The 20,971-nt window shown below is 45.8% G+C and overlaps 1 protein-coding gene across 1 annotated transcript in view; it reads right to left on the bottom strand.

Moving 5' to 3' along the window:
- The window catches only part of GUCY2C (guanylate cyclase 2C), a 576,500-nt gene that overhangs the window by 335,010 nt on the left and 220,519 nt on the right, over nucleotides 1-20,971 (bottom strand). Inside the window, exon 12 of the mRNA XM_044302403.1 lies at nucleotides 14,137-14,242. Within this exon, the coding sequence (XP_044158338.1) occupies nucleotides 14,137-14,242 (106 nt within the window). The remainder of the gene's footprint in view (nucleotides 1-14,136; nucleotides 14,243-20,971) is intronic.

Genomic DNA, 20,971 nt, shown 5'->3' with positions numbered 1-20,971 from the left:
GGCTTCACGTCACCCACCACTGGAACAAGCCATTGTCAGATATTTAGGCCCCGGCACCCAGACAGAGGAGAGAGGTCCCATTGCAGAGGATCAGGCTTCATGTCATAGCAGAGAATCAGGCTTCACGTCACCCACCATTAAAACAGGCCATTGTCAGATATTTAGGCCCTGGCACCCAGACAGAGGAGAGAGGTCCCATTGCAGAGAATCAGGCTTCATGTCATAGCAGAGAATCAGGCTTCATGTCATAGCAGAGAATCAGGCTTCATGTCACCCATCACTGGAACAGGCCACTGTCAGATATTTTTAGGCCCCGGCACCCAGACAGAGGAGAGAGGTCCCATAGCAGAGATTCGGGCTTCATGTCATAGCAGAGAATCATGCTTCATGTCACCCAACACTGGAACAGGCCACTGTCAGATATTTTTAGGCCCCGGCACCGAGACAGAGGAGAGAGGTCCCATAGCAGAGAATCAGGCTTCATGTCATAGCAGAGAATCATGCTTCATGTCACCCAACACTGGAACAGTCCACTGTCAGATATTTTTAGGCCCCGGCACCCAGACAGAGGAGAGAGGTCCCATAGCAGAGAATCAGGCTTCATGTCATAGCAGAGAATCAGGCTTCATGTCACCCAACACTGGAACAGGCCACTGTCAGATATTTTTAGGCCCCGGCACCCAGACAAAGGAGAGAGGTCCCATAGCAGAGAATCAGGCTTCATATCATAGCAGAGAATCAGGCTTCATGTCACAGCAGAGAATCAGGCTTTATGTCACCCACCACTGGAACAGGCCACTGTCAGATATTTTTAGGCCCCGGCACCCAGACAGAGGAGAGAGGTCCCATAGCAGAGAATCAGGCTTCATGTCATAGCAGAGAATCAGGCTTCATGTCACCCACCACTGGAACAGGCCACTGTCAGATATTTTTAGGCCCCGGCACCCAGACAGAGGTGAGAGGTCCCAAAGTAGAGAATCAGGCTTCATGTCATAGCAGAGAATCAGGCTTCATGTCATCCAACACTGTAACAGGCCACTGTCAGATATTTTTAGGCCCCGGCACCCAGACAGAGGAGAGAGGTCCCATAGCAGAGAATCAGGCTTCATGTCATAGCAGAGAATCAGGCTTCACGTCACCCACCATTAAAACAGGCCATTGTAAGATATTTAGGCCCCGGCACCCAGACAGAGGAGAGAGGCCCCATTGCAGAGAATCAGGCTTCATGTCATAGCAGAGAATCAGGCTTCATGTCATAGCAGAGAATCAGGCTTTATGTCACCCATCACTGGAACAGGCCACTGTCAGATATTTTTAGGCCCCGGCACCCAAACAGAGGAGAGAGGTCCCATAGCAGAGAATCAGGCTTCATGTCATAGCAGAGAATCAGGCTTCATGTCATAGCAGAGAATCAGGCTTCATGTCACCCACCACTGGAACAGGCCACTGTCAGATATTTTTAGGCCCCGGCACCCAGACAGAGGAGAGAGGTCCCATAGCAGAGAATCAGGCTTCATGTCAAAGCAGAGAATCATGCTTCATGTCACCCACCACTGGAACAGGCCACTGTCAGATATTTTTAGGCCCCGGCACCCAGACAGAAGAGAGAGGTCCCATAGCAGAGAATCAGGCTTCATGTCATAGCAAAGAATCAGGCTTCATGTCACCACCACTTGAACAAGCTACTGTCAGATATTTTTAGGCCCCGGCACTCAGATAGAGGAGAGAGGTCCCATAGTAGAGAATCGGGCTTCATGTCATAGCAGAGAATCATGCTTCATGTCACCCAACACTGGAACAGGCCACTGTCAGATATTTTTAGGCCCCGGCACCCAGACAGAGGAGAGAGGTCCCATAGCAGAGAATCAGGCTTCATGTCATAGCAGAGAATCAGGCTTCATGTCATAGCAGAGAATCAGGCTTCATGTCACCCATCACTGGAACAGGCCACTGTCAGATATTTTTAGGCCCCGGCACCCAGACAGAGGAGAGAGGTCCCATAGCAGAAAATCAGGCTTCATGTCATAGCAGAGAATCAGGCTTCATGTCATAGCAGAGAATCAGGCTTCATGTCACCCACCACTGGAACAGGCCACTGTCAGATATTTTTAGGCCCCGGCACCCAGACAGAGGAGAGAGGTCCCATAGCAGAGAATCAGGCTTCATGTCAAAGCAGAGAATCATGCTTCATGCCACCCAACACTGGAACAGGCCACTGTCAGATATTTTTAGGCCCCGGCACCCAGACAGAGGAGAGAGGTCCCATAGCAGAGAATCAGGCTTCATGTCATAGCAGAGAATCAGGCTTCACGTCACCCACTATTGGAACAGGCCATTGTCAGAAATTTAGGCCCCGGCACCCAGACAGAGGAGAGAGGTCCCATAGCAGAGAATCAGGCTTCATGTCATAGCAGAGAATCAGGCTTCACGTCACCCACCACTGGAACAAGCCATTGTCAGATATTTAGGCCCCGGCACCCAGACAGAGTAGAGAGGTCCCATTGCAGAGAATCAGGCTTCATGTCATAACAGAGAATCAGGCTTCATGTCATAGCAGAGAATCAGGCTTCACGTCACCCACCACTGGAACAAGCCATTGTCAGATATTTAGGCCCCGGCACCCAGACAGAGTAGAGAGGTCCCATTGCAAAGAATCAGGCTTCACGTCACCCACCATTGGGACCGGCCATTGTCAGATATTTAGGCCCCGGCACCCAGACAGAAGAGAGAGGTCCCATAGCAGAGAATCAGGCTTCATGTCATAGCAAAAGAATCAGGCTTCATGTCACCCATCACTGGAACAGGCCACTGTCAGATATTTTTTGGCCCCGGCACCCAGACAGAGGAAAGAGGTCCCATAACAGAGAATCAGGCTTCATGTCATAGCAGAAAATCATGCTTCATGTCACCCAACACTAGAACAGGCCACTGTCAGATATTTTTAGGCCCTGGCACCCAGACAGAGGAGAGAGGTCCCATAGCAGAGAATCAGGCTTCATGTCATAGCAGAGAAACAGGCTTCATGTCCCCCAACACTGGAACAGGTCATTGTCAGATATTTTTAGGCCCCAGCACCCAGACAAAGTAGAGAGGTCCCATAGCAGAGAATCAGGCTTCATGTCATAGCAGAGAATCAGGCTTCATGTCATAGCAGAGAATCAGGCTTCATGTCACCCATCACTGGAACAGGCCTCTGTCAGATATTTTTAGGCCCCGGCACCCAGACAAAGGAGAGAGGTCCCATAGCAGAGAATCAGGCTTCATGTCATAGCAGAGAATCAGGCTTCATGTTATAGCAGAGAATCAGGCTTCATGTCACCCACCACTGGAACAGGCCACTGTCAGATATTTTTAGGCCCCGGCACCCAGACAGAGGAGAGAGGTCCCATAGCAGAGAATCAGGCTTCATGTCAAAGCAGAGAATCATGCTTTAAGTCACCCAACACTGGAACAGGCCACTGTCAGATATTTTTAGGCCCCGGCACCCAGACAGAGGAGAGAGGTCCCATAGCAGAGAATCAGGCTTCATGTCATAGCAGAGAATCAGGCTTCATGTCACCACCACTTGAACAGGCCACTGTCAGATATTTTTAGGCCCTGGCACCCAGACAGAGGAGAGAGGTCCCATAGTAGAGAATCAGGCTTCATGTCATAGCAGAGAATCATGCTTCATGTCACCCAACACTGGAACAGGCCACTGTCAGATATTTCTAGGCCCCGGCACCCAGACAGAGGAGAGAGGTCCCATAGCAGAGAATCAGGCTTCATGTCATAGCAGAGAATCAGGCTTCACGTCACCCACTATTGGAACAGGCCATTGTCAGATATTTAGGCCCCGGCACCCAGACAGAGGAGAGAGGTTTCATAGCAGAGAATCAGGCTTCATGTCATAGCAGAGAATCAGGCTTCATATCATAGCAGAGAAAAAGGCTTCACGTCACCCACCACTGGAACAAGCCATTGTCAGATATTTAGGCCCCGGCACCCAGACAGAGTAGAGAGGTCCCATTGCAGAGAATCAGGCTTCATGTCATAGCAGAGAATCAGGCTTCACGTCACCCACCATTGGGACAGGCCATTGTCAGATATTTAGGCCCCGGCACCCAGACAGAAGAGAGAGGTCCCATAGCAGAGAATCAGGCTTCATGTCATAGCAGAGAATCAGGCTTCACGTCACCCACTATTGGAACAGGCCACTGTCAGATATTTTTAGGCCCCGGCACCCAGACAGAGGAGAGAGGTCCCATAGCAGAGAATCAGGCTTCATGTCATAGCAGAGAAACAGGCTTCATGTCACCCAACACTGGAACAGGTCATTGTCAGATATTTTTAGGCCCCAGCACCCAGACAAAGTAGAGAGGTCCCATAGCAGAGAATCAGGCTTCATGTCATAGCAGAGAATCTGGCTTTATGTCACCCACCACTGGAACAGGCCACCGTCAGATATTTTTAGGCCCCGGCACCCAGACAGAGGAGAGAGGTCCCATAGCTAGAGAATCAGGCTTCATGTCATAGCAGAGAATCATGCTTCATGTCACTCAACACTGGAACAGGCCACTGTCAGATATTTTTAGGCCCCGGCACCCAGACAGAGGAGAGAGGTCCCATAGTAGAGAATCAGTCTTCATGTCATAGCAGAGAATCATGCTTCATGTCACCCAACATTGTAACAGGCCACTGTCAGATATTTTTAGGCCCCGGCACCCAGACAGAGAAGAGAGGTCCCATAGCAGAGAATCAGGCTTTATGTCATAGCAGAGAATCAGGCTTAACGTCACTCACCAATAAAACAGGCCATTGTCAGATATTTAGGCCCCGGCACCCAGACAGAGGAGAGAGGTCCAATTGCAGAGAATCAGGCTTCATGTCATAGCAGAGAATCAGGCTTCACGTCACCCACCAATGGAACAGGCCATTGTCAGATATTTAGGCCCCAGCACCCAGACAGAAGAGAGAGGTCCCATAGCAGAGAATCAGGCTTCATGTCATAGCAGAGAATCAGGCTTCATGCTATAGCAGAGAATCAGGCTTCATGTCACTCACCACTGGAACAGGCCATTGTCAGATATTTTTAGGCCCCGGCACCCAGACAGAGGAGAGAGGTCCCATAGCAGAGATTCAGGCTTCATGTCATAGCAGAGAATCTTGCTTCATGTCACCCACCACTGGAACAGGCCACTGTCAGATAATTTTAGGCCCCGGCTCCCAGACAGAGGAGAGAGGTCCCATAGTAGAGAATCAGGCTTCATGTCATAGCAGAGAATCAGGCTTCACGTCACCCTCCATTGGAACAGGCCATTGTCAGATATTTAGGTCCCGGCACCCAGACAGAAGAGAGAGGTCCCATAGCAGAGAATCAGGCTTCATGTCATAGCAGAGAATCAGGCTTCATGTCATAGCAGAGAATCAGGCTTCATGTCACCCACCACTGGAACAGGTCATTGTCAGATATTTTTTGGCCCCGGCACCCAGACAGAGGAGAGAGGTCCCATAACAGAGAATCAGGCTTCATGTCATAGCAGAAAATCATGCTTCATGTCACCCAACAATAGAACAGGCCACTGTCAGATATTTTTAGGCCCCGACACCCAGACAGAGGCGAGAGGTCCCATAGCAGAGATTCAGGCTTCATGTAATAGCAGAGAAACCGGCTTCATGTCACCCAACACTGGAACAGGCCATTGTCAGATATTTAGGTCCCGGCACCCAGACAGAAAAGAGAGGTCCCATAGCAGAGAATCAGGCTTCATGTCATAGCAGAGAATCAGGCTTCATGTCATAGCAGAGAATCAGGCTTCATGTCACCCACCACTGGAACAGGCCATTGTCAGATATTTTTAGGCCCCGGCACCCAGACAGAGGAGAGAGGTCCCATAGCAGAGATTCAGGCTTCATGTCATAGCAGAGAATCAGGCTTCATGTCACCCAACACTGGAACAGGCCACTGTCAGATATTTTTAGGCCCCGGCACCCAGACAGAGGAGAGAGGTCCCATAGCAGAGAATCAGGCTTCATGTCATAGCAGAGAATCAGGCTTCATTTCACCCACTACTGGAACAGGTCATTGTCAGATATTTTTTGGCCCCGGCACCCAGACAGAGGAGAGAGGTCCCATAACAGAGAATCAGGCTTCATGTCATAGCAGAAAATCATGCTTCATGTCATAGCAGAAAATCATGCTTCATGTCACCCAACACTAGAACAGGCCACTGTCAGATATTTTTAGGCCCCGGCACCCAGACAGAGGAGAGAGGTCCCATAGCAGAGAATCAGGCTTCATGTCATAGCAGAGAAACAGGCTTCATGTCACCCAACACTGGAACAGGTCATTGTCAGATATTTTTAGGCCCCAGCACCCAGACAAAGTAGAGAGGTCCCATAGCAGAGAATCAGGCTTCATGTCATAGCAGAGAATCAGGCTTCATGTCATAGCAGAGAATCAGGCTTTATGTCACCCACCACTGGAACAGGCCACCGTCAGATATTTTTAGGCCCCGGCACCCAGACAGAGGAGAGAGGTCCCATAGCAGAGAATCAGGCTTCATGTCATAGCAGAGAATCAGGCTTCATGTCACCCACCACTGGAACAGGCCACTGTCAGATATTTTTAGGCCCCGGCACCCAGACAGAGGAGAGAGGTCCCATAGTAGAGAATCAGTCTTCATGTCATAGCAGAGAATCAGGCTTCACGTCACCCACCAATGGAACAGGCCTTTGTCAGATATTTAGGCCCCGGCACCCAGACAGAAGAGAGAGGTCCCATAGCAGAGAATCAGGCTTCATGTCATAGCAGAGAATCAGGCTTCATGCTATAGCAGAGAATCAGGCTTCATGTCACCCACCACTGGAACAGGCCACTGTCAGATATTTTTAGGCCCCGGCACCCAGACAGAGGAGAGAGGTCCCATAGCAGAGATTCAGGCTTCATGTCATAGCAGAGAATCTTGCTTCATGTCACCCACCACTGGAATAGGCCACTGTCAGATAATTTTAGGCCCCGGCACCCAGACAGAGGAGAGAGGTCCCATAGCAGAGAATCAGGCTTCATGTCATAGCAGAGAATCATGCTTCACGTCACCCACCACTGGAACAGGCCATTGTCAGATATTTAGGTCCCGGCACCCAGACAGAAGAGAGAGGTCCCATAGCAGAGAATCAGGCTTCATGTCATAGCAGAGAATCAGGCTTCATGTCACCCACCACTGGAACAGGCCATTGTCAGATATTTTTAGGCCCCGGCACCCAGACAGAGGAGAGAGGTCCCATAGCAGAGATTCAGGCTTCATGACATAGCAGAGAATCAGGCTTCATGTCACCCAACACTGGAACAGGCCACTGTCAGATATTTTTAGGCCCCGGCACCCAGACAGGGGAGAGAGGTCCCATAGCAGAGAATCAGGCTTCATGTCATAGCAGAGAATCAGGCTTCATGTCACCCACCACTGGAACAGGTGATTGTCAGATATTTTTAGGCCCCGGCACCCAGAGGAGAGAGGTCCCATAGCAGAGATTCAGGCTTCATGTCACCCAACACTGGAACAGTCCACTGTCAGATATTTTTAGGCCCCGGCACCCAGACAGAGGAGAGGTTCATTCAACTTTGGGTTGCCCCTCAATATAATGGTAAAATGAAAAAAAAAAAAGAGGATTGAATGAGGAAGTGCCCTGGAGTACAATAATATTTGGTTAAAGGGAGGTAGTTATAAATGTCTAATCTGCACAAGGGATGGACAGGTCGTGTGGGATCCATGCCTGGTTCATTTTTATGAACGTCAGCTTGTCCACATTGGCTGTAGACAGGCGGCTGCGTTCGTCTGTAATGACGCCCACTGCCGTGCTGAATACACGTGCAGACAAAACGCTGGCCGCCGGGCAGGCCAGCACCTCCAAGGCATAAAAGGCTAGCTCTGGCCACGTGGACAATTTGGAGACCCAGAAGTTGAATGGGGCCGAACCATCAGTCAGTACGTGGAGGGGTGTGCACACGTACTGTTCCACCATGTTAGTGAAATGTTGCCTCCTGCTAACACGTTCCGTATCAGGTGGTGGTGCAGTTAGCTGTGGCGTGTTGACAAAAGTTTTCCACATCTCTGCCATGCTAACCCTGCCCTCAGAGGAGCTGGCCGTGACACAGCTGCGTTGGCGACCTCTTGCTCCTCCTCTGCCTTCGCCTTGGGCTTCCACTTGTTCCCCTGTGACATTTGGGAATGCTGTCAGTAGCGCGTCTACCAATGTGCGCTTGTACTCGCGCATCTACCTATCACGCTCCAGTGCAGGAAGTAAGGTGGGCACATTGTCTTTGTACCGGGGATCCAGCAGGGTGGCAACCCAGTAGTCCGCACTTGTTAAAATGTGGGCAACTCTGCTGTCGTTGCGCAAGCACTGCAGCATGTAGTCGCTCATGTGTGCCAGGCTGCCCAGAGGTAAGGACAAGCTGTCCTCTGTGAGAGGCGTATCGTCATCGTCCTGCGTTTCCCCCCAGCCACGCAACAGTGATGGGCCCGAGCTGCGTTGGGTGCCACCCCGCTGTGAACATGCTTCATCCTCATCCTCCTCCACCTCCTCCTCATCCTCGTCCTCCTCCTCCTCCAGTAGTGGGCCCTGGCTGGCCACATTTGTACCTGGCCTCTGCTGTTGCAAAAAAACTCCCTCTGAGTCACTTCAAAGAGACTGGCCTGAAAGTGCTAAAAATGACCCCTCTTCCTCCTCCTCCTCCTCCTCCTCCTCCTTCTGGGCCACCTCCTCTTCCATTATCTCCCTAAGTGTTTTCCCAAGGAGACAAAAAAGTGGTATTGTAACGCTGATAATGGCGTCATCGCCACTGGCCATGTTGGTGCAGTACTCGAAACAGCGCAACAGGGCACACAGGTCTCGCATGGAGGCCCAGTCATTGGTGGTGAAGTGGTGCTGTTCCGCAGTGCGACTGACCCGTGCGTGCTGCAGCTGAAACTCCACTATGGCCTGCTGCTGCTCGCACAGTCTGTCCAGCATGTGCAAGGTGGAGTTCCACCTGGTGGGCACTTCGCATATGAGGCGGTGAGCGGGAAGGCACACTGTAGCACAGACAGGCGAGCAGCGGCAGGATGTCAACGCCGGAATCGCGCACAGACAGCCCGCACTTTATGCAGCAGCTCTGACATGGGGTAGTTGTGAATGAACTTCTGCACCACCAAATTCAGCACATGCGCCAGGCAAGGGATTTGCGTCAAACCGGCTAGTCCCAGAGCTGCAACGAGATTTTGCCCATTATCGCACACCACCAGGCCGGGCTTGAGGCTCACCGGCAGCAACCACTCGTCGGTCTGTTGTTATATACCCCGCCACGACTCCTGTGCGGTGTGGGGCCTGTCCCCCAAACTTATGAGTTTCAGAATGGCCTGCTGACATTTACCCCGGGTTGTGCTGAAGTTGGTGGTGAAGGTGTGTGGCTGACTGGATGAGCAGGTGGAAGAAGAGGAGGAGGAAGCCGAGTAGGAGGAGGAGGCAACAGGAGGCAAAGAATGTTGCCCTGCTATCCTTGGCGGCGGAAGGACGTGCGCCAAACAGCTCTCCGCCTGGGGCCCAGCCGCCACTACGTTTACCCAGTGTGCAGTTAGTGAGATATAGCATCCCTGGCCGTGCTTACTGGTCCACGTATCTGTGGTTAGATGGAACTTGCCACAGATGGCGTTGCGCAGTGAACACTTGATTTTATCGGATACTTGGTTGTGCAGGGAAGGCACGGCTCTCTTGGAGAAGTAGTGGCGGCTGGGAACAACATGCTGTGGGACAGCAAGCGACATGAGCTGTTTGAAGCTGTCTGTGTCCACCAGCCTAAATGACAGCATTTCATAGGCCAGTAGTTTAGAAATGCTGGCATTCAGGGCCAGGGATCGAGGGTGGCTAGGTGGGAATTTACGCTTTCTCTCAAATGTTTGTGAGATGGAGAGCTGAACGCTGCCGTGTGACATGGTTGAGATGCTTGGTGACGGAGGTAGTGGTGTTGGTGGTACATCCCCTGTTTGCTGGGCGGCAGGTGCCAACATTCCTCCAGAGGCGGAGGAAGAGGCCGAGGTGGCAGCAGCAGAAGAGGCCGAGGCAGCAGCAGCAGAAGAGGTAGCAGGGGGAGCCAGAGTGAGTTCCTTGTTTTTAAGGTGTTTACTCCACTGCAGTTCATGCTTTGCATGCAGGTGCCTGGTCATGCAGGTTGTGCTAAGGTTCAGAACATTAATGCCTCGCTTCAGGCTCTGATGGCACAGAGTGCAAACCACTCGGGTCTTGTCGTCAGCACATTGTTTAAAGAAGTGCCATGCCAGGGAACTCCTTGAAGCTGCCTTTGGGGTGCTCGGTCCCAGATGGCGGCAGTCAGTAGCAGGCGGAGTCTCTTGGCGGGGGGTGTTCTGCTTTTGCCCACTGCTCCCTCTTTTGCTACGCTGTTGGCTCGATCTCACCTCTGCCTCTTCCTCCGAACTGTGAAAGTCAGTGGCACGACCTTCATTCCATGTGGGGTCTAGGACCTCATCGTCCCCTGCATCGTCTTCCACCCAGTCTTCATCCCTGACCTCCTGTTTAGTCTGCACACTGCAGAAAGACGCAGCAGTTGGCCCCTGTGTTTCGTCATCATCAGAGACGTGCTGAGGTGGTATTCCCATGTCCTCATCATCAGGAAACATAAGTGGTTGTGCCCTTGGGAAACCCTGCCAGCACAGTCTTCAAACAGCATAAGAGACTGCTGCATAACTTGCAGACAGTTTCCCTGATATGCATGGGGGTGATGTGACAGACTGATGGGCTTGGCTTTCAGGCGCCATCTGTGTGCTTTCTGCAGAAGACTGGGTGGGAGATAATGTGAACGTGCTGGATCCACTGTCGGCCACCCAATTGACTAATGCCTGTACCTGCCCAGGCCTTACCATCCTTAGAACGGCATTGGGCCCCACCAAATATCGCTGTAAATTCTGGCGGCTACGGGGACCTGAGGTCGTTGGTTCACTAGGACGTGTGGCTGTGGCAGAACGGCCACGTCCTTTCCCAGCACCAGAGGGTCCACTAACTCCACCACGACCATGTCCGCGTCCGCGTCCCTTACTAGATGTTTTCCTCATTGTTACCGTTCACCACAATAAGAAAAAAATTATTTGGCCCAATGTATTGAATTCAAATTCAGGCCTTTTTTTTACAGACACCTAACACTATCTGGCTATCTATTTAGGTACCGTATTACACTAATACAGGCACAGCAGTAATGACTGATTTAGCTGAATATAAATTGTAGGCCTAGTATTTAGGCCCTGGATGACAGGTATCCCTTTTACGGACAGAATTAGACTTTGAAATGCACGGTAGCGTGTGAAGTTATTGAGGATGACCCTATCCGCACCTTCAATCTAATATACCCTTTTATGGATAGATTTAAAGTTTGCCTGATACAGCAGAAACCACTGATTTAGGGAATTGCTAAGTTGGGAATTGTATTTCAACCTAGAACAAAAACTGTGCTTTGGCGGACACTAAATAAATTGACCAGCCACAGCAGTAACAACAGATTTAGCTGAATATAAATTGTAGGCCTATTATTTAGGCGCTGGATGACAGGTATACGTTTACGGACAGAATTAGACTTGGAAATGCACGGTAGCGTGTGAAGTTATTGAGGATGACCCTATCCGCACCTTCAATCTAATATACACTTTTATGGATAGATTTAAAGTTGGCCTGATACAGCAGAAACCACTGCTTCAGGTTCGGGTCCGTGTCACGAACACCCCAAAATTCGGTACGAACCCGAACTATACAGTTCGGGTTTACTCATCCCTACTTGCCAGCCAAACTTGATTTCTGGCCGCAACTGGACGAGTTTGCCCTGGACAAGATTTCCTGCTGGCCAGCAGTGTGGCATCAGAGCGGGTGTTTAGTGCGACGAGGGCCATAGTTACCCCAAGGAGAACTAATCTGTCCAGTGGAGAAACTGGCCTTTTGTGAATATTAATCAGACGTGGATCAGCCATGATTTCCACACTCTAGTGTCTGATGCATTAGACTAGATTATCCATGTTGCCACACCTAAACTTTGTCAAAAGAGACCTGTTTCGTCTGCTACCTGCTTCAGCTACTTTTCTGATGCTGCCACCCGCCTGATGCCACACACCTGCTGCCAGGTGTTCCTACTGCCACCCACCATCTTCAGATGGTACTTGTATTGCACCTCACCTCCACACTCTGTCACTGGGCCACTCTGTGGTCTCCTCATGCTGCTGCCACCTCACCACTCTGTGGTCTCCTCATGCTGCTGCCAAATCAACACTCTGTCACTGGGCCACTCTGTGGTCTCCTCATGAGCTGCCACCTCACCACTCTGTGGTCTCCTCATTCTGCTGCCACTTAAGCACTATCTATGTCTCTGGGCCACTTTGTGGTCTCCTTATGCTGCTGTCACCTCAACACTATGTCACTGTGTCACTCTGTGGTCTCCTCATGCTGCTGCCAAAACACAGATGACATGCAAATATTCCATTCACGTGTCATCTCTGTTTTGGATCCACTCCTGTTTTTTATTTATTTTTTGGCGTTAGCAATACGGATGGATTACTGACCAAATAGTAACCATGTGAAGGCGGAAGCGCAACAGACAGGATCAGTTTTTTTGGCTTATTGTTCAGATGGATAAGAGGAAGGACAAAATAATCTGTGATGTCAACAAAAACGTACTGCTGACACCCTCTCCACTTTGTCAGGGGGGCTCTACTTGCATCAGCATTTAATAGAACAGGTTCTGTAGAAATATATGTGGAATCAGCTGACAACGGTGTAAAAGGAGTGCGCTCTTTCACTTTACAGTAGATACTTGGACTACTGCACAGTTCTTTATACCTGGCGAGTTCACACTTGAGTTATTTGGTCAGTTTTCCAATAACCCCGTAACTGCCCAAATAAGTGAAGTTTGAAGTGATTCTAAGAGCGAAGCCTGTCATCTGTATGTCATTGTCAGTATGGGATTTGCGTCTCCACTGCAGGGTGGCAGATCGCTGTCTACACATGGCAGCACTATGGGTCCCAGTACTGGCTCACCTTGTAGGAGATGCAGGTGCCCGCCAGCATACCGCCGCATCCGTCCTCTCTGCCAGGTGTCATCTAATGCTCTATAGCACGCGCGCGCACACCTCTACCTTTCTTATAGGAGTAAGCAGTTGGTTCTTGATTACTATCCCCACCCGGAGGCGGGACTATTTGTATTTAAGGCAGCTTCACTCATCATGAAGTGCCCAAGCATGGTTGTTGTACCTCTTGACTCTCGTTGCAGAGTCCCACTGTGTCTGTTTATTGAATTTCCTGGATTCTGACCTCCACTTCATTTGACTACTCATCTGTCTTCTGTCTGTTTATTGGATCACCTGGATTATAGATCTCTGCACTGCCTGACTACGAGTCTGCCCATCTCCTCCTGTAAGTCTGTCTGGATCCAGACCCTGCACTGCCTATGAGACTGCTTATATCTGCACGCTATATTGCTCTGAACTTTGTGTTGCCTGTATCTGTCAAGTGACTTTTGAATACTGTCTGCCAGTAAAGACCATCTGTTCCTTTATTCTGCCTTTGTTGGACTCTGTTCACACTACTGCAGGTAGCTGCATTCAAGGTAACAGGTGCAGACACCAGAGTCCTGACTCTGAGAGTCAGCAGTCAGCAATATTGGACTAATTTCCAGTCCTCTATCAGCTGACACAGAGGATCCACATCCTCTGGTCATAACAGTCATACTGACTCACAGTATTGTTACACTACCACAGCAGACTCCCTATGTATGTTTCTGCAAGGCACAGTGTTGTACACCACTATACACACTCTCTGCAGCCAGGAAATAGCAGTTTATTTCTGTGATTCATAACAAATAAATTCAAATCTAATCAAATCTTTTTGGAAAATTACCGACTGAATCGAATTTTTGAGAAGTTTGTTCATCTCTACTCATAGCCATGTTGTTGCTCATGATGGCTTTAGGGGAGAATGCTAGTTTAGGAGGGGTGGAAAGAAAAAGATGCATTTTTCTTTGATAAGATATATTACAAAGTTTCCTGAATTTACTTGTACTAATGACTCATGCAAAGTTTTTTGAAGACAAAGTTATATAATAATGCTTGCATGTTTGATTATAATTACCTTCAAGCTGACATGAGAAGTCTCATTTGTCTCCAGTGGCAAAATCTTCTCAGATGCAATATGGGACCATCGTTTCTGTTGCAGTTCATGTTGTTTGCGGTATTTTCTTTAAAAAAAAAAAAAAAAAAAATTATTATATTAACCACTTTACATCTGGGCCATTTGCCTAATTTTGCAAATCTGACATATCTCACTTTATGTGATAATAACTTTGGAACGCTTTTACTTATCCAAGCCATTCTGAGATTGTTTTCTCGTGGCACATTGTACTTCATGCTAGTCATAAATTTGAGTCAATATATTTCAACTTTATTTATGAAAAAATCCCAAATTTATCAAAAATGTTGAAAGATTTGCAATTTTCTAAAATTCAATTGTTCTGCTTTTAAAACAGAAAGTGATACCTCATAACATATTTATTACTTAACATTCCCCATATATATATACTTTATGTTAGCATCATTTTGAAAATGTCATTTTATTTTTTTTAGGACGTTAGAAGGCTTAGAAGCAAAAAGCAATTCTTAAAATTTTTAAGAAAATTCCTAAAACCCACTTTTTAAGGACCAGTTCACGTCTGAAGTCACTTTGTGGGGCCTACATAGTGGATACCCCCCATAAATGACTCCATTGTAGAAACTACACCCCTCAAGTTACTTAAAACCGATTTTACAAACTTTGTTAACCCTTTAGGCGTTCCACAAGAATTAAAGGAAAATGGAGATCAAATTTTTAAATTGAACTTTTTGGGCAGATTTTCCATTTTAATCAAATATTTTGTTTAACACATCGATGGTTAACAACCAAACAAAACTCAATATTTATTACCCATATTCTGCGGTTTACAGAAACACCCCACATGTGGTCATAAACTGCTGTATGGGCACACGACAGGGTGCAGAAGAAAAGGAACGTCACATGGTTTTTAGATGCCATGTCCCATTTGAAGCCCCCCTGATGCACCCTTACAGTAGAAACTCCCAAGAAGTGACCCCATATTGGAAACTAGGCGATAAGGTGCCAGTTTTATTTGTACTATTTTTGGGTACATGTGATTTTTTTGATCATTCATTATAACACTTTATGGGGCAAGGTGACCAAAAAATTGGTTGTTTTAGCACAGTTTTTAATTATTTATTTTTAAAGCGTTCAGTTCACCTGAGGGGTTTGGTCAAGTGAGCTGACCGTTACGGACGTGGCGATATCTAATATGTATATTTTTTCTTATTTATTTAAGTTTTACACAATAATAGCATATTTGAAGCAAATAAATTATGTTTTAATGTGTCCATGTTCTGAGAGCTATATTTTATTTATTTTTTTGAGCAATTTTCTTATGTAGAGGCTTATTTTTTCCGGGATGAGGTGACGTTTTTATTGGTACAATTTTGGTACCATTTTGTGGGGACATACACCTTTTAGATGACTTGGTGTTGCATACCCTGAATGGTGTGTCGGTCTCTCAGCCACCTCCTGACCCAACGCCGTTTTGCCAGTAAACTGGCTTCTTCTGGGGAGGGTCAGGAGGTGGCTGAGAGATCGACACACCATTCAGGTTATGCTTATTATCTTTTTTAATCACCAAGTCTTTTTATCCTCATATTTGCCTCCATTGTAGCATTGTTTGGGGCTTATTATTCTGAGGTGTCTTGGTGTTTACCATCTTGTATTCTTTTCCCTGCTTGTATTCTTTTCCCGGAAAAAATAAGCCTCTACATAAGAAAATTGCTCAAAAAAAAAAAAAAAATATATAGCTCTCAGAACATGGACACATTAAAACATAATTTATTTGCTTCAAATATGCTATTATTGTGTAAAACTTAAATAAATAAGAAAAAGTATACATATTAGATATCGCCACGTCCGTAACGGTCAGCTCACTTGACCAAACCCCTCAGGTGAACTGAACGCTTTAAAAATAAATAATTAAAAACTGTGCTAAAACAACCAATTTTTTGGTCACCTTGCCCCATAAAGTGTTGTTGGTGTGCTGACCTCTCGCCCCCCCCCCCCCCCTTGGGTCCTGTTCCTCATCTTTGTGTCCCACCTTTGTGCTGCCTTTTACCATCATGTATGTAATTGTTATGTGTTATCAATAAAGCTTATCGATTTTCACTTTGTGAAGATTATGGTTCAATTTTTTGGCGACATTTATGGCTCCTTGTGGGTCAGTATTTTTTAGTTATTTATCTCTGTCCGGTAATACTTAGGTGGCCGTTTGCGCCTTTAGTGATGTAAGGTGACAAAAATTGCTTTTTTGACACAGTTTTTATTTATTTTTTGATGGTGTTTATTGGACTGGGTCAATCATGTGATATATTTATAGAGGCAACCGTCACGGACGCGGCAATTTTTTCTATTTTTTATTTTTTTATTTATTCCTTACCTGGGAAAATGTTTTTTGCCTGTGAAACCTTTTTTTTTTTTTTACACTTTTCGTCCCTCATATGGTCATAAAAGATCTCTGTGGGGCATTTTTTTTTTTTTTCACTGAGAGAGGCTGTCTCTGAAAGACCTCACAGCTCCTGCACTCTCCTGCACAATTAGCATGCAGCTGCAGTCTCTGAATGGACGTTTAGGAACGTCTATTCAGAGATATAGAACAACCTCCTGGACATTTTTAGTCTATTGACGGACTGGAGGTGGTTAAAGAAGTTTTCTGGAAATAATATTGATGGCCTTTCTTAAAAACAGATAAGCTGCAAGAAACTATACAGTGGATGGAGTTGGAAGCATAAGATTCCGTCCACGAGTGGTAGTTGAGCTGCAGTACACCAGCGCTGGAAGTTACACATGCACAGTATACTGATCCTGCTGTCCACTGTATAGTTTCCAGTGCTGGAAGATTCCTGAAACCACTGATTGGTAAGTGTGCTGGGTGTCAGGCTCCCTCCTATCTGATAATTGATTACCTAGCCTGAGGATCCATCATCAATGCTTAAGTCCTGGAAAACACCTTTAAATATTAGCCTGAGATTAATAGTTTTTATTTACCTGGAGAATTGGAGGATTTTGGTAGCAAATTTGAATTCTTAACTACTTTATGTATTTGAGTTCTGTTGTGTTAGATCTATCATTTTAGTTAATTCTACCTCTGCCTAGTTAATTAGCTAACACACTTCTAACTTCTGCATAATTCTATACACCCAAAATATCTTATATTATTTCTCTAAATTAACCCTTAGGATACCGGCTTTTTTTTTTTTTGCCTTTTTTATTTTTCTTCCTATCTTACTTGAGCAATAACTTTTTTATTTTCCTGTTTACATAGCTGTATGAGGGCTTATTTTTTGCAGGACAATTTTTAATTTCTAATGGCATCATTTAATATGGCATACAATGTAGTGGGAAGCAGGAAAAAAAACAAATGGGGTGGAATTGGAAAAAAAACTAAATTCCTCCACCATTCTACGGGTTTTGTTCCCACACTGTTCTGTTTGTGGAAAAATTTACCTGTTCCCTTCATTCTCTGGATCAGTACGATTACAACGATACCACATATGTATGTTTTTATGTCTAAATAGTGTAAAACAATTGCGGGACAATCTATCGTTTTTACTGATACCGTTTTGAAGTGTGTGTGACTTTTTGATCACAATTTATGTAATTTTTGGGGGAAAGAGAAGCAACGAAATAATAGCAAATTGCCCATTTTGACCCTTTTTTCATTTTCTTTTTTAAATATTTTTAGATTTTAATAGTACAGACGTTTTATATTTCTGTTATTTAGGGATACATTTTTTTATTCTATGGAAAGGGGGTGATTTAAACTTTTATATTTATTTACATTATATATATATTTTTTATAACTTTTTATGATTTCGAAGCTCGTATTTGAGCCTACAAATTTTTTTTTTATTCTGAACAATCATGGATTTTGTACATTCATTAATTGTTCAGAATTGCTAATTTCTTATGTTGGCCTGACGCCTGCTGGCCAAAGTGAGAATTACAAATTTAATGCCCTAGGTCTCTTCAGCAAGACCCAGCAAATTAAAATCAATTGCCGGCATGCTCATTGGCCATTGAGGATGCTCGTAAGAAGCGCTTCCATGTTTTTCACCCTTTAGATGCTGTGATCTCACTTGATCACGACATCCAATCGTGCCTATTTTTTTTCCAAAATGTTTTTGTAATTTTTCTACAGTTTAGAAGTATACAAAGAGCTAAAAGGGATTCTCTGGGCTTTTCATATTGATGACCTATCCTCAAGATCGGTGGAGGTCTGAAACACAGCACCCCTGCCGATCAGTGTGCACATGCTGTCTCCCTTCTCTCTTTCTCCTGGCTGCTGCTATGTCTATGGCGAGCAGGTAGAGAGAAAGGAAATAGCATGCATGCACTGCATGTACCTTCCCTTCATACAGCTGATGGGCGTGGGTGCACAGTGTTTGACCCCTGCCGATCTGATACTGATGACTAGGGTTGAGCGAACCTAAACTGTAAAGTAAAAGTTTGGGTTCAAGTTCGGTGTTCGGCGATTTAATGGCACTTTTGGAAAGGCTGCAGAGCAGTTAATTAACAAGCGTTTAACTCTTGTGCCCATAGAAGCCCTCACAGCCATGCCTACTATTGGAATGGATGTGATTGGCCAGTGCAGCATGTGACCAAGCCTCTATATAGGCTGGAGTCACGTAGCGCTGCACGTCACTCTGCTCTTACTAGTGTAGGGATAGGATGCTGCTGTGAGGGAGAGAATAGGAAAGAATCTATCTGTTATCAGAACTTGTTAACTCTGCGATCTACAGCGATTTTGTTTTGTGGGTGCAGTGCAATATCTGAGCCCAGCGCCCTGCACTGCATTTGTGACAGTCCAATACAAGCGTTAAATACCGCTGTTATATTCTAGTTTTAAAAAAAACACTTATTTTGTGAAAAACACTACATTTGGGGCCTTTGATGCATTTGTGACAGTCAAATACAAGCTTTAAATACTGAAGTTACATTCTGGGTTTAAAAAATAAAAAACTTTTTGTGCAAAATAATACATTTTGGGCCTTTGCAACATTTGTGAAAATGGCCAATGCAAGCTTTAATTACTGCAGTTATATTCTGGATTTAAAAAAACACCTCTTTTGTGCAACACCCTACATTTGGGGCCTTTGCTGCATTTGTGACAGTCCAATACAAGCTTTAATTACTGCAGTTATAGTCTGGGTTTAAAAAAAAACACCCATTTTGTGCAAGATAATACATTTTGGGGCTTTGCTGCATTTGTGACTGTCAAATACAAGCGTTAAATACCGCTGTTATATTCTGGTTTTAAAAAAACACCCATTTTGGGCAATATAATACATTTGATGCCTTTGCTGCATTTGTGACAGTGAAATACAAGCTTCAAATACTGCAGTTATATTCTGGGTTTAAAAAAAACACCCATTTTGTGCAAGACCCTGCATTTGGGGACATTGCTGCATTTGTGACAAATACAAGCGTTAAATACCGCTGTTATATTCAGTTGTTTTTTTTTTAACACCAATTTTGTGCTAGATAATACAGTTTGGGCCTTTGCTGCATTTGTGACAGTCAAATACAAGCTTTAAATATTGCAGTTATATTCTGGTTTTAAAAAAAAACACCCATTTTATGCAAGATAATACTTTTTGGGCCTTTGTTGCATTTGTGACAGTCAAATAAAAGCTTTACTTACTGCAGTTATATTCTGGTTTAAAAAAAAACATCCATTTTGTGTAAGATAATACATTTGGGGCATTTGCTGCATTTGTGACAGTCAAATACAAGCTTTAAATACTCCAGTTATAGTCTGGTTTTAAAAAAAACACCCATTTTGTGCAAGACCCTACATTTGGGGACTTTGCTGCATTTGTGACAGTCAAATACAAGCTTTAAATACTGCAATTATATTCTGGGTTTAAAAAAAACACCCATTTTGTGCAAGATAATACATTTTGAGCCTTTGTTGCATTTGTGACAGTCGAATACAAGCGTTAAATACCGCTGTTATATTCTGGTTTTAAAAAAACACCCATTTTAGGCAAGACACTATATTTGGGGCTTTTGCTGCATTTGTGACAGTCAAAAATTTGCGTTAGATACTGCTGTTATATTTTGGTATTAAAAACACCCATTTTGGCCAAGATAATACATGTGCGGCCTTTGCTACATTTCTGACAGTCCAATACAAGTGTTAGATACTGCTGTTATATTCTGGTATAAAAAATAACATCCATTTTAGGCAAGATTATACATTTGTCAATACTGCTGTTACATTGTTGGTTGACAAATAAAAAATTTTGGGTGACCGTGAAGTAATTGTATGAAATTCGCCTGTCACACTATTGTGTGACCTCAATAAAACTTTTTATGACACCGGCACTGCCTTACTGTCAGTGAACTTAATTGTTTACTATTGGCAGTTACATTGTCGTCTGACATAAACTATCTGTTAGTTTGGTGGGTGAACGCAAAGAATGAGGAGAGCGTCAAATTAGGGACGTTGCCCTGGTCGTGGTGGAGCTCCTGTTGCAGGGAGAGGACGTGGTCAATCTGTGCCAGCTACACGCACAAGTGAAACACCTTCCTCAGCTGCGAGTAGGCGACAGAACCTTCAGCTTTATTTGGTAGGGCCAAATGCGGCTCTACGAATGGTGAGGCCAGAATAAGTACAGGCAATAGTAAATTGGGTGCCTGACGTCCCTAGACGGGTTCCTCACCCGTGCGGCGATCACGTGCCTAAACCCTGGCTTTCATTAAAATGAGCCCTAGATAGTGAACGGGCCAGTGGGATCGCTAGTCCGCACCAATGACACTAAGAGGAAAAACACCAGGGAGAGGACAGACAATACAGACAAACACATAAACCCAGGTGGGCGAC

Source organism: Bufo gargarizans, chromosome 7, assembly GCF_014858855.1.
Source record: "Bufo gargarizans isolate SCDJY-AF-19 chromosome 7, ASM1485885v1, whole genome shotgun sequence".
In the NCBI taxonomy this organism is placed as follows: Eukaryota; Metazoa; Chordata; class Amphibia; order Anura; family Bufonidae; genus Bufo; species Bufo gargarizans.
Note: the sequence above shows the minus strand (reverse complement) of the source record. Positions and strands in the feature narration are given on the sequence as shown.